The 27,077-nt window shown below is 43.7% G+C and overlaps 1 protein-coding gene across 1 annotated transcript; it reads left to right on the forward strand.

Moving 5' to 3' along the window:
* The first annotated feature begins 18,695 nt into the window (after positions 1-18,695).
* TAS2R40 (taste 2 receptor member 40) lies at positions 18,696-19,782 on the forward strand. Its single transcript, XM_061166557.1, has one exon. The coding sequence runs from the start codon at positions 18,826-18,828 to the stop codon at positions 19,780-19,782; it is 957 nt and encodes a 318-aa protein (XP_061022540.1). The 5' UTR covers positions 18,696-18,825.
* Positions 19,783-27,077: the final 7,295 nt, after the last annotated feature.

Raw genomic sequence — 27,077 nt, forward strand, 5'->3', positions numbered from 1 at the left:
GAAGGAGGAAACGGACAGAACAGGCTCTGTCTTGAAAGCAGGTCTCCATCTTGGGCTGGACTGTGGACTTTGAGCTATATGCCCAGTATCTATGGAAACGACATACCAACTGGAAAACCAGGCCCCTAGAAGGAAAAGCCTCAGGGCTTGTACCTAGACTCTCTGTTGCCTAAAAGAATACCCTAATTATCTGTGTAACCAAATAGAATCATGAGTTCTATTATGCTTATTGGTGTATGACCACAGGCCTATTAATAATTGTCCACTGTTAACTACCTAGGCTTAAGGCATATGAATCACAGGTTAACTTTGATTGTATCTTTCTTTTTCCTTAGTTCAGACTAGTTTCAGGGAATTTGGGGAGGTGTGTTTGGGCACGTAAACTTAGGGTATATAAGGTTTTCACAAAAACTGGCTGGGGTCCTTGGCTAAGAGGAGACTGCCTTGGGCCTGCCGGTGTAATAAACTGCACTCCACTATCTGCATTGTCCTTCTGAGTGAGTTTGTTTCCCAGAACGCGTGGCTACAACAATGGAAGCAGAGGTCAAGTGATATCCTTGCCAGCTGGGAGCCAAGGAAGGTGAGCAGCCTTAAAAAGTTGGAAAGTTCAAGGACAGAAACTCTCCTCTTGAGCTCCGCAAAGGAACACAGACCTACTTAAACCTTGATCTTAGCCCAGTGAGATCCATGTTGGATGTCTGACCTCCGGAACTATGAGATCATGAATGGGTGCTATTTTAAAGCATGAGTTTTGGGTAACTTATTACAGCAGAAACAAAGGTGTTGACTCATGGGGAACTTCCCAGACTTCCACAGCGGGATTCTTGGCATATACTATATAGCCATGGAGAAGGAAATGGCAATATTCTTGCCTGGAAAACCCCATGGGGAAAGAAGCCTGGCAGGCTATAGTCCATAGGGTCACGGAGTCGGACGTGACTGAAGTGACTTAGCCCTAGCATCTAGCCAAGCCACTCAGGGTAACTGTTCTCTTGTTCTGTGTACATCCCCTGCTCAACCAGTGCCTGTTTCTCCTACACCCTACTTGCATGACTGACCTTCCTACAAACCCTGCCCCAGGCCCCGCTAGTGATTGTTCTTATCTAACCGGCGTGAAGGGTGTGCCCCTCTGCTGACTCCCCTCGTAACCAGTGAGTCAACCTGACATTGATTTCCCCATAACTGGCAATTTCTCTCCCTTCACCACCATCCCCCCACCCCCATTCCTTCTACCTCCCCACCCTGGAGTATCTGAAGGCAACCCCCCTGCTTGCCTGCAGGCCACCGCACGCAGTGGGGTGTGGCTCCAGTACCTTGTTTCAGACACGTGTACGCATGCTTAGTCGCCCAGTCCTGTCCGATTCTTCGTGACCCCATGGACTGTGGCCTGCCAGGCTCCTCTGTCCATGGGGATTCTCTAGGCAAGAATACTGGAGTGGGTTGCCATGCCTCCTCCAGGGGATCTTCCCAACCTAGGGATCGAACCCAGGTCTCCCACATTGCAGATGGATTCTTCACTGTCTGAGCCACCAGGGAAGTTTAGACATGTGAGATCCACCATCCATTAAACCATTAATGTCTCTGTTGCTGTCTCTGGGCTCCTTCTTCAGTCTTGAAGCTGGCAGAGACCAGGCCTTGTAGACCCGCAGGGTGCAGCCCAACATGTACCTTTCTTGAAAGCAGGGCTTCTCAACCAGGGGCAATTTTTGCCCACCCACCCCCAAGTTGTCATTCAGTTGCTCAGTCACGTTGGACTCTTTGCGACCTCATGGACTGCAGCACACCAGCCTTCCCTGTCCTTCACCATCGCCCAGAGTTTGCTCAAACTCATGTCCATTGAGTCAGTGATGCCATCCAACCATCTCATCCTCTGTCATCCCCTTCTCCTCCTGACTTCAATCTTTCCCAGTATCAGGGTCTTTTCAAATGAGTCAGCTCTTCGTATCAGGTGGTCAAAGTATTGGAGCTTCAGGATCAGTCCTTCCAATGAATATTTAGGGTTAATTTCCTTTAGAATTGACTGGTTTGATCTCCTTGCAGCCCAAGGGACTCTCAAGAGTCTTCTCCAACACCACAGTTCAAAAGCATCAATTCTTTGGCACTCAGCCCTTTTTAATTGTCCAGCTCTCACATCTGTACATGACTACTGGTAAAGCCATAACTTTGACTAGCAAAACGACCTCTGTCAGCAAAGAAACGTCTGTGCTTTTTAATACGCTATCTAGGTTTGACATTGCTTTTCTTCCAAGGAGCAATCGTCTTTTAATTTCATGGCTGCAGTCACCATCCACAGTGATTTTGGAGCCCAAGAAAATAAAGTCTGTCACTGGCAGAATAATGCCTTCTCCAACTACAGCCACATTCTAACCTGTGAGTACATTACCTTCCACTGAAAAAAGGACTTTGTGGATGCGATGAAGTTTAGCATCTTCATTTGAGAAGGACTGGCCTGGATTGTGCATGTTGGCTTTATAACTGGGAGGCAGGAGGGTCAGAGTGAAAGAAGGAAATGTGATGATGGAATATCAAATAGTTTCTATTGTTTCCCCATCTATCTCCCATGAAGCGATGGGACCAGATGCCATGATCTTCATATTTTGAATGTTGAGTTTGAAGCCAGCTTTTCACTCTCATTTTTCACCTTTATCAAGAAGTCCTTTAATTCCTCTTCACTTTCTGTCATGAGGGTAGTGTCATCTACATATCTGAGGTTAAATGTTTGATAATATCTGGAGACATTTTAAATTAACATAACTGGGGGTGGGGGTTGCAGTGGTTTCTAGTGGATGGAGGCCAGAGATGCAGCTGACCACCCTACCAAGCACAGGACATGGTCCTACAACAAGTATCAGGTCCAAATAGTCAGTAGTGTCAAGGCTGGGAAGTCTTGATCTAAAGCAAGCAATAGACTTTCTGGCTACTTAGAAATCTCTCTTCTGTCCAACAGACAGTCCCCATGCAAGAGGGTCCTTTCACAATCACTTGAGATTCACTTCTACTGCCTGTGCCTGAGGTTCAGGCATTACCCTTCTTGGTTCACCAGACATTTCCAATTCAGTCAGCCCCTACTGAAGGAGCCTCTTTTTTGTAGCTGGAGGTAGGGGACTGTACAGTTCTCATCATAACTGATGCCATCTTGGGCCCATACAGTTCCTCCAGTCTTTACATTGATCCTACCTGGGACTGTGGAGTAAATCACTTCTCTGTCATCAAGGGCTTTGTAGTTAATAAACATTTTTTAATAATCAATAGAACCAAATGGTCTCGATGCTCTGTTAGTCCCCAAACAATGATGAAGAACTTCACTGATGTGTCCTCAACTCCCAAAGTTAAGAAAGAAAGTTAGTTAGTCAGGTCCAACTCTTTGTGACCCCATGGACTGTAGCCCACCAGGCTCCTCTGTCCATGGTATTCTCCGGGCTACTGGAGAATTCTCCAGAATACTGGAGTGGGTCGCCATTTCCTTTTCCAGGGGATCTTCCCGACCCAGGAATCGAACCCAGGTCTCGCACACTGCAGGCGGATTCTTTACCAGCTGAGCCACAAGGGAAGCACCCATTCCTAAATCTTGGCTTAGGAATATACATGCTGTTTCTTTCCAAGCACATATTCCTATAACCCTTTTAAAAGTAATTTTATTTATATTTGGTTATGCTGGGTCTTTGTTGCTACATGGACTTTTTTCTGGTTGCGGGGAGCAGGGTCCACTCTCCAGTTGCAGTACACGGGCCTCTCAGCTGCAGTGACTTCTCTTGTTGCAGAGTGTGGACTCTGGGGCACTTGGGCTTCAGTAGTTGTGGCATGTGGCCTCTAGTGCACAGGCTCAGTAGTTGTGGCTCACGGGCTTAGCAGCTCTGCAGAAAGTGGGATCTTCTGGGATCAGGGGTCAAACCTATGACTCCTGCGATGTCAGGCGCACTCTTTACCACAGAGCCACCGGGAAAGTCGTCCCATGCTCTTTCATATGTTAACTATAAAACTGTCCCAGCAGCCCCTCAGGTTTGTAGACTGCAGCTTCAAGTGCTTCTGGATCGTTGTCTACCAAGCTCACCTGTAAAAAACTGATCCACTGATGATATGGAGCTGCCTGTTTACGTGGCATCAGTCTCAAGATACCTCCTCAGTTCAGTGGGCGCTTCTCATTCCCTCCATCCGCCAACAGAAATGAATTCAGAATTCTCTCTAGATTACATGGCCACTTATCACCAATTGTATTCCACTTGAATGGTTTAGGAAACACTCAAGAGCCTCATTTAACATCCTGTTACACACCTTCCTTAAGACAATTAAGGCATTGTTAGAGCTTAGAGACATTCCTGTTAACTAACTCTGCAGGGAAGTATTGTAAGCAAGCCTTTCCATGAAATAATGATTTTCATTTCCTGAATGTCTTTCACACAAATCTGTAGACTTGGAATGGGTAGAGAGACATTCTAACATTGTGTATATGAGAAAGGACATATGCAAACAAAAGAAGCAAGGAGATCAAACCAGTCCATCCTAAAAGAAACCAACCCTGAATACTCATTGGAAGCACTGATGCTGAAGCTGAAGCTCCAATACTTTGGCCACCAGATGCGAAGAACTGACTCATTAGAAAAGACCCTGAAGCTGGGAAAGACTGAAAGCAGGAGGGGAAGGGGACAACAGAGGATGAGATGGCTGGATAGCATCACTGACTCGATGGACATGAGTTTGGGCAAACTGCGGGTTGGTGATGGACAGGGAAACCTGGCGTGCTGCATTCCATGGGGTCACAAAGAGCTGGACACAACGAGCAACTGAATTGAACTAAAACAAAAGAGCGAATAGGGAACACAGCAGGATTTGTGTGCTTCATTTAGTCATTCATGAATTCAACAAATATTCTGTTCAAGCATAACCTTCCCATCAAAACTTCCCTGATCAGTGTTTAAAATAACCCACTATGGGACTTCCCTTGTGATCCAGTGGCTAAGACTTCATGCTCCCGATGCAGGTGGCCCAGATTCAATTCCTGGAGTATTTGGGAAACTAGATCCCACGTGGACCAACTAAAGATCCCACTTGCCTCCACTAAGACCCAATGCAGCCAAATAAATAAATAAAAATAAAATTATCCACTACCACCATTTGCCCACTTTCCACCCTCTTGCCCTCTTTCTTTTTTTTTCAAATTGAGATTTAACCCCATGACATAAAATTCACTCTTTTAAGTGTATAAGTCATCGGGTTTTAGTATATTTACAAGATTTGTGCAACCATCACTGCTATCTACTTCTGGAACATTTTCAACACCCCAATAGGAAACCCCGTTGCTTTAGCAGTTATTCCACATTTTCCCTCCCTAGTCACTATCAATCACCAATCTACTTTCTATCTCTGTGAATTGGCCTATTTGGGGCATTTCATATGGATGGAATCAGGCAATACGTGGCCTTTTGTGTTTGGCCTCTTTTACTTAGCATAATGTTTTCAAAGTGTATCCAGGGATATACCTGTATCTCCATTCCTTTTTCGTGGCTGAATATTTTATTGAAAAGATATACCATATTTTAAAAAAATTCATCAGATGATATCAGGTCATTTTCTCATCCTGACAATCATAAAAATGCTGCTATGAACATTCATGTTTTGGTCCACATACATGTGGACATATGTTTTCAGTTGTTTTATCCTACCTAGGAGTATAATTTCTGAATCATATGGTAGCATTGTATTTAACTTTTTGAGGAACTGCTGCACTGTTTTCCAGAGTAGCTGCACCATTTTAAATTCACACCAGCAAAATATGAAGATTCCAATTTCTCCACATCCCTGCCAACACTTGGGATTGTCTTATATTTTTGCCATCCTAGTGGGTGTGAAATGGTAGCCTCTTGTGGTTTTGATTTGCATGTCCCTAAGACTAATGTGGCTGCATGCTTTTTTTCATGTACTTACTGGCTATTTGAATATTTTCTTTATAAAAAGTATCTTCAAATCCTTTGCCTGTGTTTTAATTGAGCATTCTTTTTATTGCTGAGTTGTAAGAGTTCTTTGAATATTCTAGATACTAGACTCTTATCATATATATGATTTGCAAATATCTCCTCCCATTATGTGAGTTGTCTTTTTACTTTCCTAATTGTGCCCTGTGAAGCACAAACCTTTAAATTTTTACAGTTCAATATTTGAAATTCTTTTTTCATTTCTTATACTTTACATTTCATATCTAGGAAAACTTCGTGTAATCCAAGTAACAAAAATTTACACTTACATATTTCCCCTAAGAGTTCAATCATTTTAGCTCTTACGTTTAAGTCTTTGACCCATTTTTGTTGTAGCCACGTGTTCCAGGAAACAAACTCACTCAGAAGGACAATGCAGATAGTGGAGTGAAGTTTATTACACTGGCGGGCCCAAGGCAGAGTCTCCTCTTAGCCAAGGACCCCAACCAGTTTTTGTGAAAACCTTATATACCCTAAGTGTGTAAGTTTCCCTGAAACTAGTCTGAACTAAGGAAAAAGAAAGATACAATCAAAGTTAGCTGCGATCATTTGTCTTAAGCCTAGGTAGTTAACAGTGGACAATTATCAATAGGCCTGTGGTCAGACCGCAATAAGCATAATAGAATGTATGATTCTATTCACAGATAATTAGGGTATTAATTAGGGTATTCTTTTAGGCGATGGAGAGCCCTGGGGCTCTTTCTTCCAGGGGCCTGGTTTTCCAGGTGGTATGTCGTTGCCATAGCTACTGGGCATATGGCTCAAAGTCCACAGTCCGGCCCAGGATGGAGTCCTGCTTTCAAGACAGAGCCTGTTCTGTTTGCTCCTTCAGTTTTGGGTTCCTTTTTGTGCATGGTATGGGACAGAAGTCTAACTTCATTCTTTTGCACAAGGAGATTCATTTGCTCCATCATTTTTTAAAAGACTATTCTCCCCACCTTTAAACAGTTTTGAAACCTTTGTTAAAAATCAATGCTTTATTTTCTTTATGGCACTTATCACCACCTAAAGTTATATAATCTGCCCTGCTCAAATACCCTCACGCCTCTCCCCCATTTCACACACACACACACACACACACACACACACACACACACACACAAACTAAACTAAGTTTCATAAAGACAAGTTTGTCTCACATTGTTTATATCTGAAACCTGTGATATAGTATACAATTAATAAACATCTGTTGAATTAATAAATAAAGGAGACTCCTTTTTTTTTTTTGGAAAAATAATGGCCACCATACTTCCTAAGTGCAAGGAGTCATTTAAGGCAAAAGAGATTTGAGTAAGGGTCTAAATGAGATTGCATTACCACTTCCTGGATTGGATGAGAAGAACAGAATTAGACAAGTAACTACCCATTGGTACAGAGAGAGCCCGCAGAGAACTTGAGTAGAAGTCCCAAGGCAGGTATAAAGGGACCATCCAAGACGCATGGCCTGATACTCAGCAACGTCCTCCTGCCCCAAGGACGGCCACTCACCTCGGAATGGAGAGCTCAATGTGCTGCACCAGCTGTCAGGCCAAACACAGTGTGTACTGGTTTTCCAGTATTCTGATGTTTGGGATTCTTTAGTTTCCGAGATCAGACGAGATCAGGCGCGTTCAGGGTGGTATGGCCGTAGACTGGGATTCTTTAGAAACAGCCTCTGTTATCATCGAAAGTTAGTCTATTTAAGGAATGTAGTTTTTATTTGCAATATGTCTTTCAAAAACAAATATTTATCAAAATGTTAATTCAAAGATACATTTTTAAGAGACAGATGTGAATTTTCTCAAAAAAGCTTTCTGAAATATTTCTGACCATGAATAAAAAGGTTCAGAAGCTGCCTCTAAAAGTGAGTAGGTAAAACTCTTAGTCAACTACCTAAAATATAATAGAAAAGGTTTTTAATACGTTCCTGAGGCTCCTACTTAGAAAGAAAGAGCACGTCCTCCCACTAGTGGAAGAATTAAGTAATTGCTTGATTTTCCAATAAGGATTCATAGGCTCCATCTTATGGTGAAAAATGTTACCTAAGCTTTAGAGCCACTACAAAATTCATTGCCTGCACAAGGACATAAGTTGAAAAAAATCATTGAAAACTGCAGAGTCTACAAAAGCCAAGAACATAAAGGTCTATGTCGCTGGTAAGAAAAATAAGCCAACTGCCAGAAAATAATCAAACTATTTTTCTGAACTATGACTGCAACCAAGCTACATAATACATGCATGTATGATATTAACAACTGTATCTCAAATTCAAAATTGGGGGAAAAAAGTTAAGATAAAAATAGGAATATTCTACTTCTAATATTTTCTTTCACAATTCATTGACTTTTATTTTGGAACCAGAAATCTACAACTTTTTCTTTGGCACCAATGTGTCATTGTAAATCTTGTTTCAAGTCTGATATGAACACAGAATTCAACCTTGACAGATAGTCTAGACAAGAAATGATGTTTAATATTGGAAAGGAGCTATTGAAAACGATAGGCATTTTCAAAGAGTTTAAAAAAAAAAAAATCTGCACAACTGCTAAGATGTTTGCAAGAGTCTGACTTTCCAGCGTCACTGTATTAAATTTTCCATCCCGTATGACACCATGGATCACCTTCCATGTTATAGGTAAGGACTGACAAAGAGGCACAGAGCAGAGGGAGACTGTCTTCAGAACTGGAGATCAATAAGCCATGTCAACGGTCAGTGTATCCATCATGGAATTCAGGCCATCAATTATAGTTCCACCAACTAATTCTAGCACAGAAAAGAGGACCAGATAACACCATGCCAGATAACTGTCTCCATGTTTTATAAATACTGTGGATGGCTTTGCAGGGAAATATTCAAAGCATTTGTTAACCCAAAAGGCCAGCTATGTGGCAACAATCTTTGCTGCGTAACATAAGCAAAGATATTTTTTTCCTCAGATGATGTGAGTATGTCCCAACGGTTCACCATTTCTCCCTAGCTTCAGCTGTGACTTGGCCTCTCCATCTGCTACAGGGAGGAGACCGCCATGTGATGTGTCCAACTCATCAAACAGAGCTTGACGGCCCAAAGCCTAGGAGGTTATCCAGCTTACAGGCGCTGACCTCCGTGTCTGTGACGTGTTCCATTTTTAACTTCTAGCAGGGAGCAATTCCTGCCGAATGATGCAAGTGAGTAGGTGTAAGGACTGTGTCCTTAGGTAACTTGCAAGGTGAAACTTACCTTTAAGGGCAAGTCCAATATTAGCATCATCTTCTATCCCAGAAGCATCATCAACATTAAATGGTTTGAAAGTTTCCTCTATTACAAAAATGAATTTCTTAATTGCTTCCCTGTGTTGTGCCTGTCGTGGGCACACTGTCCAAAATATTTTCAATCATAAAAATTCTCAAACCCACAGTGAATAAGTGAAGCTAATTATTACATCTTAGTACTACTAAATATCTACTCTTATCAGCGGCAATTGCAAATGTCACAATGTTTAAAACTTTTCACATAATTTATCTTTTCATTTCCTAGCCATATTTTCAGGCCCTTGAGCAATGGTATTTCCAGTTACACTTAAATTTGCACGTGCTTCTATCTTTTCAGGACTCAATTTCCGCTACATTCAAAAGACACTCTTTTACAACTTGCTATCTGTGAAGAATGTGATGTCCCAAGCAGATTTTTCACTTAAATACATAACTGCTTATTTTATGAACAACCAGAACAAGCCTCATTGACATTTCAGTTCTCTCAGAAGCCTATTAGGTTTTGATCACATCTCTTCCACATCCCTGGTCTTTGTTCTTACCGTGGTTTATTTCATGGGACATCTAGGCTGTTTTCTTTCATTACAACTGTCAGGGAAAGGAAAAGAAAAAAGGGTGCACAACCTAAAAGTTAAAGGTTATATTTTATTCAGGGACATTAATGAAAGACTGACTATAGCCTGGGAGGCAGCCTCTCAGATAGCTCCAAGGAACTGCTGCAAAGAGGTAAGGGAAGAGCCAGAGTATATAGGAGCTTTTGTAGGGGAATAAAAAATATGTAGCTGCACATCCAAAGATTATCGCTAATCACACACATGAACAAAACAGACATCACAAGTTAACGATCTTAGTGCTTTTCTACATATGGGAAGATGCTTTTCAAGTCTGGGCTCATTGAAATTATCCCTTTGATATGCATCTTACCTATCTAGCAATGAGGCTTCCCTCATAGCTCAGGTGGTAAAGAATCTGCCTGCAGTGCAGGGGACCCCAGTTCAATTCCTGGGTCGGGAAGATCCACTGGAGAAGGGAAAGGCTACCCACTCCAGTTTTCTGGCCTGGAGAATTCCATGGACTATAGGGTCACAAAGAGTCAGACACTAACTATCTAGGGCGTACCTTTTTTTCCTCCATCCGGAATTTCCCCTCAGCCACACCTTCGGGGGTGGCTACCATGACTGATGGCTTAATGGTGGGCATAATTCCTTGTTTGCTGGAATGGCAGGCAACATTCTTGGTTTACTGAAATGGCAAGCAGCATTTTTTTTGTCCACATATCCTTTGCCAAATAAACATACAGGAATGATTTTAAGTTTATGAAGAACAATTGACCCTCTAGGTTTAACTTCTTTTTCTTCCTTTTCATAGATATGAGAAACATTTTTGCTTTTCTAACATTATACAGAAGTGATTTTCACAAGAACAAAACTCAGTTTTTAAAAATACTATAATTTTTTATAATTCAGCCTCTAGATCTGGTATCCCTCTACCTGATGAAGAACTGGCCCTCTTAGTCTCCCCCAGGAAGTCATTTGGTCAACTCCACAAAAATGATGAGAGACCGAGTTCCTGTTGCCTCAGAATCGACCCTAGAGCCCATACTATAAACCACACAGGAAAGTACCCCTTACCTGTTGTGGTGGTTATTGTTGTTGAGTCGCTAAGTCATGTTTGACTCTGTGTGATTCCAGACTGTCCATGGGATTTCCCAGGCAAGAACCCTGCAGTGGGTTGCCATTTTCTTCTCCAGGGGATTTTTCCATCCCAGCAATCAAACCTGCACCTCCTGTGTTGGCAGGAGGATTCCCTACAGCTGAGCCCCCTGAGAAGCCCACCCCTTACCTGCAGTGGTTCTCAACCTTCCCCTGCTCCAGGTGAGACTTGCCATGGGGAGCTTTGGAGATGCCAATGCTTAGTTCTTCTCCAGAGCAATTGCTCAGAATTTCTAAGGATAGGACCTGGCTATGGATTTTTTTATAAGCCCTTCAGGTAACTCAGGCAATTCTGCTATGCAGGCAGGATTGAGAAGAACCGATTAAAGAAAAAGTGCCAAGAACTAAGATTACATGCTTACCTGAAAAGTTGACCAAAAGGTGGAAACACCAGCCCTACTGTAACCAGCCAGGATCACAAGAGCAACCCTCCACCTAGGTCTGTGCTTTAAAAAAAAATGAGGAGGGCTCCCGGGATCATACATCAGCTTCCCACTGGCTAACTATTTTACATATGGTAATGTATATGCTTCCATGCCAAAGCCGGTGCCCTGAGACAACCTAGAGGGATGGGGTGCGAAGGGAGGTGGGAGGCGGGATTAAAGGGGAGGGGACACGTGGCATACCTATGGCAAATTCATGTTGATGTATGGCCAAAACCATCACAATATTGTAAAGTAATTATCCTCCAGTTAAATAAATAAAGTTAAAAAAAAGCAGAGGGCAGGGAGAGAAGAGGTGGCTGATGTGAGTCACAGGCAGCACACTGGGGAGTTGCTGCGGAGCCCTCTGAGGCACTTGCTCAGGGTCCTCAGGAGACGACCAGTATGCGGATGCCTGCTCCCAGAGGCATCACGGCCAGATGGCGGAGGAGGAGTAGCAGCATCCTTAGGGAGCACACTTACCACGCCACCAGGAGAATAATGAGACATCCGCATCCCCTCTCTCCCATGCCAGGGCCTGGAGGAAGAGGAAAGAGAAACAGGTGTCCCCATTCCCATCCAACCCAAGCAGACGGGGTCTCAGCTCAAGTTATGCTTGGGGAAAAGCAGAGAAGATAAGGTTCAAACCAATATGAAACAAAATTGGATTGAGTCAAAGAAGACTAGAAAAGATTCAACCTGCCTAAGATATCACTATGGGATTGAAACCGAGCAGGACCCTGTGGGGTCCTCCAGGTAGGAAAACCTCTCCATGTCCCCTGTTTCTTGTTTGTAGGGAATGGTCTTAGACTCCTAGACCTTTCTCTGAGTTCCAAAGAGCAGATATAAGCAGTTCCAGCTAGGGAAGTGAGGGAAAGCAGAAACAAAGGAAAACAAGCCCAACAAAGTTAACTTAAACTAATGTCTGGATTTATGACCCCACACTGCAGAGACTGCATCCTGTGGCTTTAACCGGCTGCCCCAAGCAGACTTGAAATTTATGGCACCAGGAGGATCAATCAAGAACTGAAGCTTCTGAACCTTCACAGAAGCTCTAAGTAAATTATAAAATGCTTCAGCCATGGCTTCTGCTCTCTCCTGGAAAGAAGTTGCTACATCACAAGACCGTGATTTACTAGTCGGCTTTGCAGGCATGCATAGATCAGTCACAATCACCAAGGACACCTCAAATCACAAGACAGTGCCGGGAAGTCTGCAGCTGAGGCCTATCACAAAGGTGAAATCACAGAGACATCTTCTTCTTTACCTTTTTGCCTTTAAGCCTTGCATCCCAGCCAACCAGACAGATCTGAGATGAGTCTAGGTCTCCACCTTCTGAGTTGGCACCTCCTCTACTAATAAAAGTAGTGAAGCTCTTCCCTGGTGGATCAGATGATAGTGAATCTGCCTGCAATGCAGGAGACTCATGTTCAATCCCTGGGTCAGGAAGATTCCCCAGAGGAGGGCATGGCAACTATTCTTGCCCAATAAAGAATCTGCCTGCAATGCAGGAGACCCATGTTTGATCCCTGGGTCAGGAAGATCCCCTGGAGGAGGGCTTGGCAACTATTCTTGCCTGGAGAATCCCATGGACAGGGGACCCTGGCAGGCTATAGTCCATAGGGTTGCAAAAGAAATGGACACAGCTAAGAGTACATCATGAGAAACACTGGGCTGGAAGAAGCACAAGCTGGAATCAAGATTGCCGGGAGAAATATCAGTAACCTCAGATATGCAGATGACACCACCCTTATGGCAGAAAGTGAAGATGAACTAAAAAGCCTCTTGATGAAAGTGAAGGAGGAGAGCGAAAAAGTTGGCTTAAAGCTCAACATTCAGAAAACTAAGATCATGGCATTTGGTCCCATCACTTCATGGCAAATAGATGGGGAAACAGAGGCAGACTTTATTTTTTGGGGCTCCAAAATCACTGCAGATGGTGATTGCAGCCATGAAATTAAAAGAGGCTTACTCCTTGAAAGGAAAGTTATCACCAACCTAGATAGCATATTAAAAAGCAGAGACATTACTTTGCCAACAAAGGTCCGTCTAGTCAAGGCTATGGTTTTTCCAGTGGTCATGTATGGATGTAAGAGTTGGACTGTGAAGAAAGCTGAGCACCGAAGAATTGATGCTTTTGAACTGTGGTGTTGAAGAAGACTCTTGAGAGTCCCTTGGACTGCAAGGAGATCCAACCAATCCATCCTAAAGGAGATCAGTCCTGGGTGTTCATTGGAAGGACTGATGTTGAAGTTGAAACTCCAATACTTTGGCCACCTCATGCGAAGAGTTGACTCACTGGAAAAGACCCTGATGCTGGGATTGGGGGCAGGAGGAGAAGGGGACAACAGAGGACGAGATGGCTGGATGGCATCACCGACTCAATGGACATGAGTTTGAGTAAACTCCAGGAGTTGGTGATGGACAGGGAGGCCTGGCGTGCTGCAATTCATGGGGTCACAAAAAGTCGGACACGACTGAGCGACTGAACTGAACTGTAGGGATACTACTGATAAATCTTTCTCTGCTCCAAACTCTATTTCAGTTTGGCCTCACGGTACCTCAGACACATGAACTTGGGTTCAACAATAGAATGAGAAAAGATTCAAAGGCAGAGGGTTGAACACTCTGATTGACAGGAAGATCTTGTTCATGTTTATCCCTCTCACTGAGTTGATGCTGCTACCTAAACCAATGATACTTTAGTGTTTCCTCAGTCATACTAGGCTTAAATACTATGATTCTAAGATTTTCTTAGGATTTCTATACTCCCTGAGGTGACATATATGTTGCTTAGAGATCAGAGACAGAGACTTGGAGGCGGACAGGAGGGGAACAGGAGGTGGGGAGTCTCTTCCATGGATGTTCCTCTGTCCTTGCATTGGCTTCATCTGGACCCAAGCTTGCAAGACCTCCTTGGTAGGAGACTCCAAGACTCCAGACTCCTTTGGAATCTACTGACTCCCTCAGCAAATTTCCAAACTCTTTTTGTGAACACAAGGCAGAAACAGCAATTCTCCCAAGGGTGGATGGATGGTGGGACAGCTGGAGTATGCCTGCAAAACCCCCTCTGCCACTGACACCCCTACACAGCCATGAGGACACGCCAAGAAGTAGGGCCCCATTCAGAGAGAGGCTTGCTCTCACTCAATAACTCACCCCCCTCCCCCCAATTCCTCTCTCTTGGAAAGGCATTTTCTAGTCTGCATGGTGAGGCCTGAGAGAGAAGCAAAAAGAAAATGGCTTCCTAATCATATATTCTTCCAAAGTTGTCCTGTCCTACACCAGGACCAGTTTTTGAACTTAATAGCTGAGAATTTGAAAACTTGGTATTTGGTTCCACCATGAGAGTTTCCCCAAAATAAAGATGCCTACATTCTAGCTCCCCAAATGAGAGTCAAAAAAAGTAAATAATAAGCTGACTCCACATCCCTATAAATACAGTGCCTGCCCACCATTGCTCTTACCTCTTAAAATCAGAGAAAAACAGGAATAAACACCAATAGAAGATGGTACCAGAGCAATAGAAATCAAGGATTATGTGCAAGAAATTTGGGGAGATTTTATTTATTATAAATTTGTATAAGTTTGGACCAAAAAAAAAAATTAATTTGTTGCTTCATAATGGGCCTTAGGAAGCATCATTATGAACAAAACTAATGGAGGTGATGGAATTCCAGTTGAGCTATTTCAAATTCTAAAAGATGATGCTATGAAAGTGCTGCACTCAATATGCCAGCAAATTTGGAAATCTCAGCAGTGGCCACAGGATTGGAAAAGGTCAGTTTTCATTCCAATCCCTAAGAAAGGCAATGCCAAAGAATGCTCAAACTACCACACAATTGCAGTCATCGCACACGCTAGTAAAGAGATGCTCAAAATTCTCCAAGCCAGGCTTCAATAGTACATGAACCATGAACTTCCAGATGTTCAAGCTGGTTTCAGAAAAGGCAGAGGAACCAGAGATCAAACTGCCAACATCTGCTGGATCATCGAAAAAGCAAGAGTTCCAGAAAAACATCTATTTCTGCTTTATTGACCATGCCAAAGCCTATGACTGTGTGGATCACAATAAACTGTGGAAAATTCTTAAAGAGATGGGAATACCAGATCACCTGACCTGCCTCTTGAGAAACCTGTATGCAGGTCAGGAAGCAACAGTTAGAACTGGACATGGGACAATAGACTGGTTCCAAATCTGGAAAGGAGTACATCAAGGCTGTATATTGTCATCCTGCTTATTTAACTTATATGCAGAGTACATCATGAGAAATGCTGGACTATATGAAGCACAAACTGGAATCAAGATTGCCAGGAGAAATATCAATAACCTCAGATATGCAGATAACATGACCCTTATGGCAGAAAGTGAAGAAGAAACTAAAGAGCCTCTTGATGAAAGTGAAAGAGGAGAGTGAAAAAGTTGGCTTAAAGCTCAACATTCAGAAAACTAAGATCATGGTATCTGGTCCCATCATTTCATGGGAAATAGATGGGGAAACAGTGACTGACTTTATTTTTGGGGGGCTCCAAAACCACTGCAGATGGTAACTGCAGCCATGAAATTAAAAGATGCTTACTCTTTGGAAGGAAAGTTATGACCAACCTAGACAGCATATTAAAAAACACAGACATTACTTTGCCAACAAAGGTCCATCTAGTCAAGACTGGTTTTTCCAGTAGTCATGTATGGATGTGAGAGTTGGACTGTGAAGTAAGCTGAGCAGTGAAGAATTGATGCTTTAGAACTGTGGTGTTGGAGAAGACTCTTGAGAGTCCCTTGGAATCCAAGTTGATCCAACCAGTCCATCCTAAAGGAAATCAGTCCTGAATATTCATTGGAAGGACGTTGAAGCTGAAACTCCAATACTTTGGCCACCTCATGCAAAGAGCTGACTCATTGGAAAAGACCCTGATGCTGGGAAAGATTGAAGGTGGGAGGAGAAGGGGATGACAGAGGATGAGATGGTTGGATGGCATCACTGACTCAATGGACATGAGTTTGAGTAAACTCTGGGAGTTGGTGATGGACAGGGAGGCCTGGCGTGCTGCAGTTCATGGGGTCAGAAAGAGTCAGACACAACCAAGCAACTGAACTGAACTGAACTGAAAATGTGAAAGCTGCTGACAAATATGACTCTCCTCTACTAGTAGAAGTAAGATAAGTTAATGACTCTGTTACTGAAGATGCAGAACTTGTCAAAGAATCTAATTTCCTGTCTCTAGCTATTATGAATAAATAGTCATTTGTGTACCAGTCTTTGGCTTGACATGAATTTTCATTTCTCTAACCAATGCTTTTTAATTTTGTAATATATGGCTGTGTCTGGTGCTATTTTTATACAAATATGATTTAATAATAAAATTTTATAATAAAAGAAAAATCCCTGTATTTGAAATAAAATTAGTTTGTGGTTGGGGAAATCCATTTTAAGTACACTGGCATGAAGTCTCAGGGTCAAGAAGACATTAGGAACTGATGAATGTGTTAGTTGCTTAGTCGTGCCCAACTCTTTGCGACCCCATGGTCTGTAGCCCGTCAGGCTCCTCTGTCCATGCGGTTCTCCAGGCAAGAATACTGGAGTGGGTTGCCATTCCCTTCTCCAAAGAACTGGTGAATACTATAACACTAAAAAGCACATACATGCATTTTGCATAGACAGCCACTACTCCGCTTCAAATGATTCACCATGAAAACCCGATAATGCCCAATTTACTAATTTTTCAGAGAAGACAGATTTTTGTGTGTACATATAGGCAGTCTCCTAAATTTAGATGTTGGCCTACAGAATAAAAATCAAATGTCGGTGAACCACTGCTGTCCAACATCAGGCACTACAAGATAAAGTACAACTTTAGACCAGATTTGACCCAAGACCCATTGGGCTCTAGATAAGACCTTGGTTCTCAATGGTGACTGTGAGATCTCTTAGCTTTTTAAAAATAAAGCGTGCCTGGGCACTATCTCTCTGATTCTTTTCCTCATTGTCTTGTGCTTTATTGTAAATACTTCCTAGATGTTATGCTTTTTACAAATTGAAGGTTTGTGTAACCCTTTGTTAATCATGTCTATTAGTGCCATGTTTCTTTTTATCTCCCAGATTCTGACTAAATAGATGTGGAATGAGTCCTGAGCATATATATATATATGTACACACACACACACACATATATATGTAATATTTTATATTTTATTTTATGCTTCATTGATTATATTATACTTTATATTATATTTTAGTGATTTATATATTTATGAAAGTGAAGGTATTAGTTGCTGAGTCACACCTGACTCTTTGCAACCCCACCAGGCTCCTCTGTCCATGGGATTCTTCAGGCAAGAATACTGGGGTGGGTGGACACTTTCTTCTCCAAGGGATCTTCCCAAAACAGGATCAAACCTGGGTCTCCCACATTGCAGGCAGATTACTGTCTGAGCCCCCAGGGAAGCCCATATATATTTATAAATATTTTATACTTTACACACATATATATGTTAGAGTTCATTCTGTTACACAGCCAGGGGAAAGAAGTAGGGAATTAAATTTCAAGTAATGATGTTTTGTCACATTTTCCAACTTCAAGACTATGTTCAAAACACTCTGAAGGCTTCCCAAGCTAACTCTACCTGATTCTGGGCACAAACAGTGACACAGATCTTGATAAATTAGAACTGATGATAAACACACAAACAATGAAAACTGTCATATGGGAGTTTTTTGTCTCTAACCCAAATGACATCCAATTTTGGCTTTTCTGAGTACTGTTTGAGGACACTATAATAGCTAGCTTTTCTGAAAGAAACTTGATTCTAAGTAAAAATGATCAGATATGAGTTGATGGGAAATTCTGGCTCATAAACTAACCATAGGAAAAAAAGCCTCTACCCAAATAAAGGAGATAACAAAGGAAGCAGGAGAAGGCAGATCAAAAGAATTGGCTGGCATTTTCATGGATAATTTAACAGGTAACAAGTCTTGTTAGATAAGAAAAAAAGGCTGTGCTTCCTAAACTGGGACTCTTGCCCTGTAAAGCCAGTAAAATATGGACTTAAATAAGGTAGGTAGGTTGGAGATGAAAATGGCAACCCACTCCAGTATTCTTGCCTGGGAAATCTCATGGACAGAGGAGCTTGGCAGACTACAGGCCATGAGGTCACAAACAGTTGGACACGACTGAGTGACTAAACAACAAAGGTAGGTAAGGTAGGAGGGTGCTGGGGTAGGAACCTGTCTCAATTTTTTTTTTCCCAATGAGCTCCTGAAAGCCCAAGATAAATGGGTCTTGATGAAAGATGGAGACAGCCGGCAACCAGATCCTCTCATCATTTGCATTTCAAGCCTCTAACTTGTGGTCACGTGACAAGCAAATGAAGAAAAAGGCAATAACCATTAACTGGAAAGAAAACACATAATTACACTGAGTCAGGATCACACAGTTGCAGAGAAGGCACCAGTTCTTCAGGAAGAAATCTGAACATCAGAGCCAAAGAGGATGGTGACAGTGAACACAGTTGCAACAGATAAAGATACGACCAGGTTTAAGATCGTCTTCACCTTGGTGGTCTCTGCAATAGAGTGCATCATTGGTATCGCTGGGAATGGCTTCATCACCGTCATCCATGGGGCCGAGTGGGTCAGAGGCAAAAGACTCCCCGTTGGTGACTGCATTCTGCTCATGCTGAGTTTTTCCAGGCTCTTGCTACAGATTTGGATGATGCTGGAAAACACGTACAGTCTGCTGTTCTGGGTCATCTACAATGAAAAAAGAGTATACATACTTTTCAAAACCATTGTCATGTTTCTGAATTACTCCAACCTCTGGCTTGCTGCCTGGCTCAATATCTTCTATTGTCTCAGAATTGCAAGCTTTACTCACCCGTGGTTCTCCGTGGTGAAGAGGAAGGTCATGGGGCTGATGCCTGGGCTTGTGAGGCTGTCCTTGTTCTTCTCCTTTTGCTCCAGCTTCCCCTTCTCTAAAGTTATCTTCAACGTGTACGTGAACAATTCCGTTCCTGTCCCCTCTTCCAACTCCACTGAGAAGGTGTACTTCTCCGAGACCAACATGGGCAACTTGGTTACCACCCTTTACCTGGGGATCTTCATCCCTCTGATCATGTTTATGCTGGCAGCCACCCTGCTGATCATCTCTCTCAAAAGACACACCTTCCACATGAAAAGCAGCGCCACTGGCTCCAGGGACCCCAGCATGGAGGCTCACCTGGCGGCCATCAAAGCCATCAGCTATTTTCTCATTTTCTACATTCTCAATGCGGTTGCTCTGTTTCTTTCCATATCCAACATCTTTGCCGCCAACAGCTCCTGGAATATTTTGTGCAAAATCATCATGGCTGCCTACCCTGCTGGCCACTCAGTGCTACTGATCTTGGGCAACCCTGGGCTGAAAAGGGCATGGAAGCGCTTTCAGCACCAAGCTCATCTCTGCCTGTAAGGGCAAACCCACAGGGGACCTGCTCCAATCAAGCTCTGACTTCTCTTCTCCTTGACCTCTCTCCCAACCCATCTTTTCTTCCCTAATCTGCTCTGACACTTCTCAGGTAACTGAATTCGTTCATGAATGTGAAGCTGAATTTTTTTACTTGAGATTCTAAGTAGAAGTAGCTAAACCACTAAGATGGATTTATGAAAGCTCCTTAATCAATGGTCGTTTGCATCCTGTCCTTAGCTCTTCTCTATTTCCTCCCGCACTGAACCTTAAGGAGAGGGTGACCAGACATTTCTGTTTGCCTTGGATGAGCTCTGTTTGTGCCTGTTGGCATTTTTCATCCCTTAATTCCCAAGGATAGCTTGGTCTGGATGAAAAATTACATGGTCACCCTACTTAAGAAACCCCACTAACCCACAGTCAAGAAAAAGGAGGGCTAGTGACAAGCATGGTGTGCATATCAAGGGGTAGAAGGGACATCTGAATGCCTACAGAAAAAGGGGATCCAGGAGAGAAAATCTGGCCCAAATTTTGAAGTGGTGCAGAAATTTCAAGGAAAATGAAAAGTGAAGAAAAAGGCTTTGGACTTGGCTAAAAGAAGGTTGGGCTTCCCTGGTGGCTCAGTGGTAAAGAATCCTCCTGCCAGTATAGGAGACAGGACCCAGGTTCGATCCCTGGGTCAGAAAGATCCCCCCTGGAGAAGGAAACCCACTCAAATGGCAGGAAACCCACTCCAGTATTCTTGCCTGGAAAATCCCATGGACAGAGGAGTCTGGCAGGCTATAGACCCTGGGGTCACAGAAAAGTCAGACACAATTGAGCGACTAAACAACCACCAAAGGTTAAGGATCAGGTGGCACTCAGATCACAGGAATTTCCAGAGATGATGCGACGATGAAAACAGTGAGGCATTTTGTAAAGCCCCGTCTTTTCAGGAGGCTGGTTGGAGGTAAAGATGAAGCAGAGGGTGGCAGGGGGGTAGTGGGGACTGGTCAACTGGATGCTCTATGTTTCCAGATGAGAAGGGACAATGCAAGAAGAAAGGAAAGGAAGAACAGAGCAAAAAAAGTGATGTGAGCAGGAAGCAGAAATCAGAGAGAGGCCAGACTGGAGGATGGTCTCTTTTGCTTCCCTCCTGGGTGTGTGACAATATATGCCGCGCCAGTGCCTCTGGCTTTACCAGTTCTGGGTCACCTGGCGGAACTAGCAGGGTGGGGCAGGGTATCTAGGAGGGGCTGCCGGATAAGGAAACACTACTTACTGCTCACTGTCGCTCTCCAGAATGAGACCCTCGGCAGAGCCTCCGAAGGCTGATCACAGAATAAGACAGCCCTCCTCCCAGATATCTTGGAACCAGAAGTTAGGAGATTGGGTTTTCTTGTATTGGGTATTTTTAAAATCAGAATTATTAAGGTAACTGGAGAAAAAATGCTACTGATCATATCAAGCTTAAGAGGCTAAGTGAAAATGTGACGTCATAGGCGAGTGTTAAATTCTGAGTTCCTAGACCTTTGAGCACTTTTTTCAGAGAGTCCCTTACCTCCTAAGTGCAAAAAAATCACACATACACACACACATATTCACTCACATTCATCCCTTTATAGTTCATGTAGCTTGGTACTTACTCAACTGGAAAGGAAAATATTTATAGAAAACACACTCTTTTGATAGCTTTCCTAAGTGAAATTTACTTAAAACTGTTTAAGGTTGGCATGACAGTTATCGTAAAAAAAAAAATAGATTTTGAGGTTTCATTTCAATGCCTAAAGAAAAGAAGAATATACATTTTTTCCAAATAATACAAGCACTCATACATACTGAAAAACAGAAAACAGATTCAAAGTCACCATGTCATTAATATGAACACTGCTAAGAAAATAAACTGTATAATGCTTCTCCGTGCTTATTATGAAGAAATAGTATCTCATTTGCAAAAGCTGAAGGACGTAGAGAGTTAACAAGAGCTTTGAGGACGATGACATCCTTATCAATACTGTATGTTGCCCCACTTTAACCAGATCAAGTTCTCTCCTTGCTACTCCTCCCTCCCTCCCCTTTTTTTTCTTGCTTTCTATAGAATGCACCTAAAGTTCCACAATGGACCAGACTACCCTGCCTTTGAATTGGTTGACTTTGGACAGAAACCAGCATTCCTAGGGGATTCACTTTGCAAATTCTGCACAACACCCCTGTCCCCTGGGAGCAGTTGAAAGTTATGGCAGGAGGGATTTCTTTACCCACAAAGTCACCCCCCCCTCCCCCCGCCCCCCCCCCCCCCCCACCCAACACATTATCCACCATGTGGAGCAGTCTCTCTGAATAAGAGACAATAAAGCAGTTCAATCAAGCGGTAACAAGTCTTGAGATGAGTGAGGTGGGGCTGAAGCCAAGGGCAGAAATCAGAAGCCATCAGGGAAGGAAGGAAGGGCAGGAAGAGACACAGGGAGAGAAGGGGGCCCTCCACCCAAAGCCCCCGTGCAGCGAAGCACACTCCCCACAGGAAGGGGCAGAGTGAGATTTCTTACACACTCAGGAAGGCGGGTTTGTGGGAAGCGAGGGTGAGGGTGGGAAACAGAGCTGCAAGCACTGGGGGAGGGAGGGTGTGAAGGTGCTAAGCTCGGAAGACAAACTTGGCCAGTCTCCTTGGAAGAAGCACTCTGCTGACAATTCCTGCCCGGGCCTCAGGAGAGTGTTCCCACAAACCAGGGAGCAAAACCTCTTCAAGAGCTTTCCAGAGGAACTTCCTGGTCGAGACCCTTCCCAGGGTGGGGTGTGGTATGGTAGGCGTGCTCTGTCTGCAAAACTAGCCTGTCAACCAGCCTCACTGAGGGGAAACGGGTTGTTTTTAAGTTTTTGGTTTGTTTCTTATTTGGTTTTCCTCTTTGCTTTTAGTAAAGGGTCTAAAGAATGTTCCACCCTCGCTCAGCTGCGTCAGGAGAAAATAAGAGAAAAGTGGTTTTGAAGTTAGTCCAAAGTAAAACAGAACCAGTAATCCCTTGGGTTGGATTTGGTTCGGGTGTGGCAGAAGCAGTCAGAGGGGATCCAAGCAAGGAAACAGACTCATAGACTTAAGAGAAGGAACTATGGTTGGGTGTGGGGTGAGGGATGGTTAGGGATTGACCAGCAGGTACACACTGCTACATTTAAAACGGATAACCCCCAATGACCTTCTGTATGGCACTGGGAACTCTGCTCAATATTATGTAACAACCTAAACAGGAAAAGAATTTGAAAAAGAATAGATACATGTGTGTGTGTAACAGAATCACTTTACTGTACACCTAAAACTGACTACAACATTGTAAATCACTGATACTCCAATATAAAATAAATAGTTTTAAAAAATAACTAAAATAAAATATTTTTTTTTAAAAAAAGGAAACAGCCATAAAATAGGACATTTTTAAAAAAGAATCCCAAGGTGGAACATTCATGGAAAAATCTCACCTCGGCAGCTGCAGCCCTCTCCCAAGTCCCACCTTCCTCTCTCCTACCCTGAGGTCCCCAGAGTCAAGATGACTGAAGCTTGGGGTCCTGGCTCGGCTTCTTATGGTTGTGTGACTCAGGCGTGTTACTGCCTGTCTCTGAACCTCAGTTTCTGTATCTGTAAAATGGGAATAATGATAAGAATATCTACCACCCAGGATTTTCTAACTTAGCCTCAGAAATGAGTGAGAGAAAACACTGGCCCAGAGTAAGCTCTCAGGGACCATTGGCTGTTCGTTGTCTAAAGGTGAGGGATGGGAGGCTGAGAGGCAGGGTGTTGCAGAATGAGGACACGCAGATGTCAGGAAATATTCTCTTGATGTTTTTCAACCATTTAAACATGCAAAAAGCATTCTTGGCTCATGAGTTCTACAAAAATAGGCAGTGAGTCAGAGTTGACACCCCCAAACCCCAGTTTGCCAATCCTGCACCTGGCACTTTCTCCAACCCAAGGGGGCACTGAAATTCACCACCACTTATCTTCACTGTAAACCCGAGACACTCATCATGACAACTTTTGCCATGCTTTGAACACGGCAAATTTCCGAATATTTTGGCCACTTCCAATTTCTCCAGCTTTCATCCACCGCTTTGCAATCCCTAAAACACAACCCTTTAATTGTTTGTGAAAAGCAGAAATGCATCTAACTTCCTGGTCCCTCCTCCCCCATCACCTCTCCCATCACGATGCTGTTACGGACAGACATACAGGCCCCAAGTGAGTTTCTATCTAAAGCTCTGAGCGGGACCACCCTGAAGCTACTCAATCGATAACAAGGAGTAAAGGCTGGCAGAGAGGTTCCTACAGAGTCCCTGGGAATGTTGTGGAGGCTATGTCTCCGACTCTGAAATGACCACACTCGCACAAACTCCTGCTGTCAGATCAGACCCTTGGCTGCCTTTTTCTTTGTGGATCTGATCCAGGGGCACTGTTTACATATCTGCATTCTTTCAGACGGTGGGTAACTGGCTGGTTTATTATACGATGGCAGGAGAGGCCTAGCATCAGTGTGGCACCAGAGAAGGACCTGGAAGATCCTTGGTGTCAAAGATCTAGATTTGAGTCTCCACTTGGGTGATCTTTGGAAAGTCACTAAACCTTTCTCAGCCTCAGTTTCCCTGCCCAGGAAACAGAGATGATGGTAATATTCACTTCAATGGGTTGTTTGGAGGTTCCAAGGAAATAATATATTTGTGCATAATAAACCAGAAACCTCCATATGAAAGTAAATGCATTTATTCATTCAACAAAAGTGTACTGTGTATGGGCTACTCCCTGAACTGGATGCTGAGAACTCAAAGGTTAAGGCAACAAAACTTTCACCTCCCTGAGCTCAGAGGCTGGGAAAGAACAACTCATTAAACTACAATATGGAAAACACTTCAGGGGAGGTCTGTGTACTGCGGGGTCAGCGCTGAGCCTCAGACTGCAAAGGTTCATAATTAAAACCCCTTCTCTACAAAATTTTACAAGTCCTGATCTTCCTGCTTTATCTCCTTCTGGCTGGAGAGAGAGGAACTCAGAACAGAACGCTTATGTCTCAGTCTCCCTGGCCAGTTAGGAAAGATCAGGGCAAAGAGAAGCAACGTCCCACTGAGCATCCTTGGAAGTCCCCGTCAGTCCCACCGAGCATCCTTTGAGGTCCCTGTCAGTGCCTGCAGATGCAAAACACAGGGGTCCTGTTACCACGGGCCCTCCCTCGGGAAAGCCACTGTTTGCATTCCGCCCCCCCCACCCCTGTCCCCCGCCAAAGCCCTCAGAGACTGCAAATAAATCCCTGGCTTATTCAGACCAGATGCTACAATATATCATGGCTGGAAGCCCTGAGTGCACCTGGGACCATGAGTGACAGAAACACTTCACAGGGAGAGGATGGCAATTCGACTCTTGGGAAAGACAGGAGACCTCATGGGACCCCGGTTTGGCTCCTAATCTCATCTCACTTAGTGGAACAGGCCCTCAACTCACATTCTACTCATCAACACAGCAAGAAACATGTGCTTGCCTATGGATTCAAAGGCCCAGAAAGATGCCTTGGAAAACCCAGCCCAGCCATGTGGAGGGCTTGTCTGTACAGGGGCCTGCAGCCACCCTCCAGTCACGATTTGGCTTCCCAAGGGAGAACAGAGTATCTATCAGGAGATTGGTGTGGCGGTGTGGCCGAGAGAAGCTGGACTCCATCTGGATCCTTTGTTGAGGTTGGAGACAGAAGGAACTGTGGCTTAACTCCTACCCTCACCGCTCACTCGTCGCCTTCCACCTCCGATCACCTGCCCTAGCAGGGGGCCTATCCCAGGCTCCCCACCCCACCCGTGTTAGTCAGTCATGTCCTATTCTTTGGGACCCCATGGACTGCCGTCCACCAGTCTCCTCTGTCTGTGGAATTCTCCAGGCAAGAATACTGGAGTGGGTTGCCATTCCCTTCTCCAGGGGATCTTCCCAATCCAAGAATCGAACTCGGTTTTCCTGCACTGCACAGATTCTTTACCATCGGAGCCACCGTGGAAGCCCTCACCCCACCTGAGATGGTCCTTATAGGCAGCAGCATCAGGAAGTAGGACTGGGTGAAGTCCTCCGTGCTCGTGGAGGGCGTGGAGACAGCAACAGAAAGGAGATACAGTCACAGGCAAGCTCTGGCCACAGAGGGACTGAGGTACACGAAAGGAAAGGCCATGTGACCCGGTGGGTCTCTGGTTGAGCAGATGATAGAACAATGCTCCAGAGAATCAGTACCCAGACGGCGTGGTAGACGAAGCTCAAAGTTCAAGCTGCAAACAGACAGTTGGATCTACTCTCCACCCTGCCTGAGGCAGCCTGCTGACAAAGGAAAATCAGCCACAGTCATGCTGGAAGACTAACTCATCCATCTCTTCCCCAAAACCTTGGGCCAGGACCTCCATCACATCACAGCAGAATGAAGGCTAAGTGGACTCCATCCATCAGTTAATAACGGTGAGGAAGATGAGCAAGGAGGCTAAAATGATTTGCTCTGGAGTGTGTTCAGTTCGCTGTGCGTTTATGTTTTATAATGTTTATTTTTGACCAAGATTTGTTCAACTTTATGTGAGATTTAGGTTAATGAACAAAAATCAAATATCTCCAAATACTGCAAGCTATAGTTTTAACCTTTGGGTGAACTAATCAAATTGTTAGTAATACTTTTGCCTCTGCAGTTTATCTTAGCATGAACTATTTAACTAATTTTTGTATCTGTATCTTAATATTGAAAACTACTAATACAGTTTAATGTTTTGGCACTGATTGTATTCATTGTACCTGATGGCAGAAATTTTTGTTTTGTTTTTTATTTCAAAGGCTAAGTAGTAGCTGAAGAAAGTGTCTGGCAACTCCTGATCTGAAGAGGTCATTCCACAAAGTCAAACCCTATGGCCTGAGTCTCCTTCCTCTTGGGTCCCCCATGGCACAGGGCTTTGTGACCACCACCTCTTTTAAAATTCTCCATCCTCGACTTCAGATCTGTTCAGCTGCCTGGTTTTTCTCCTGTTTCCTTATCCATCAAGCGCCCTTCAAACATAGAATTCATCACCATTTCTGCACTTCATCTGCCACCATCACTAACCAACCAGGCAGGTTTCAAAGCTGAAATTCCCATATCTCAGAAAAACCTTGGAGTCTGGGCAAACCAGAGCCACTGGTCACCTTAGCACCACCCAAATGACTGAGGCTATATTCAGCTTTCTGAATATAGAAACTGCAGTCATGATATTTTCTCCTGCTCCACTCCTTTACAAGCACATGTACACACACTTGAACTTCACACACGCACCTGATGAAAAGCCTCCTGTTATGATAG

Source organism: Dama dama, chromosome 18 (assembly GCF_033118175.1).
Source record: "Dama dama isolate Ldn47 chromosome 18, ASM3311817v1, whole genome shotgun sequence".
Lineage (NCBI taxonomy): Eukaryota > Metazoa > Chordata > Mammalia > Artiodactyla > Cervidae > Dama > Dama dama.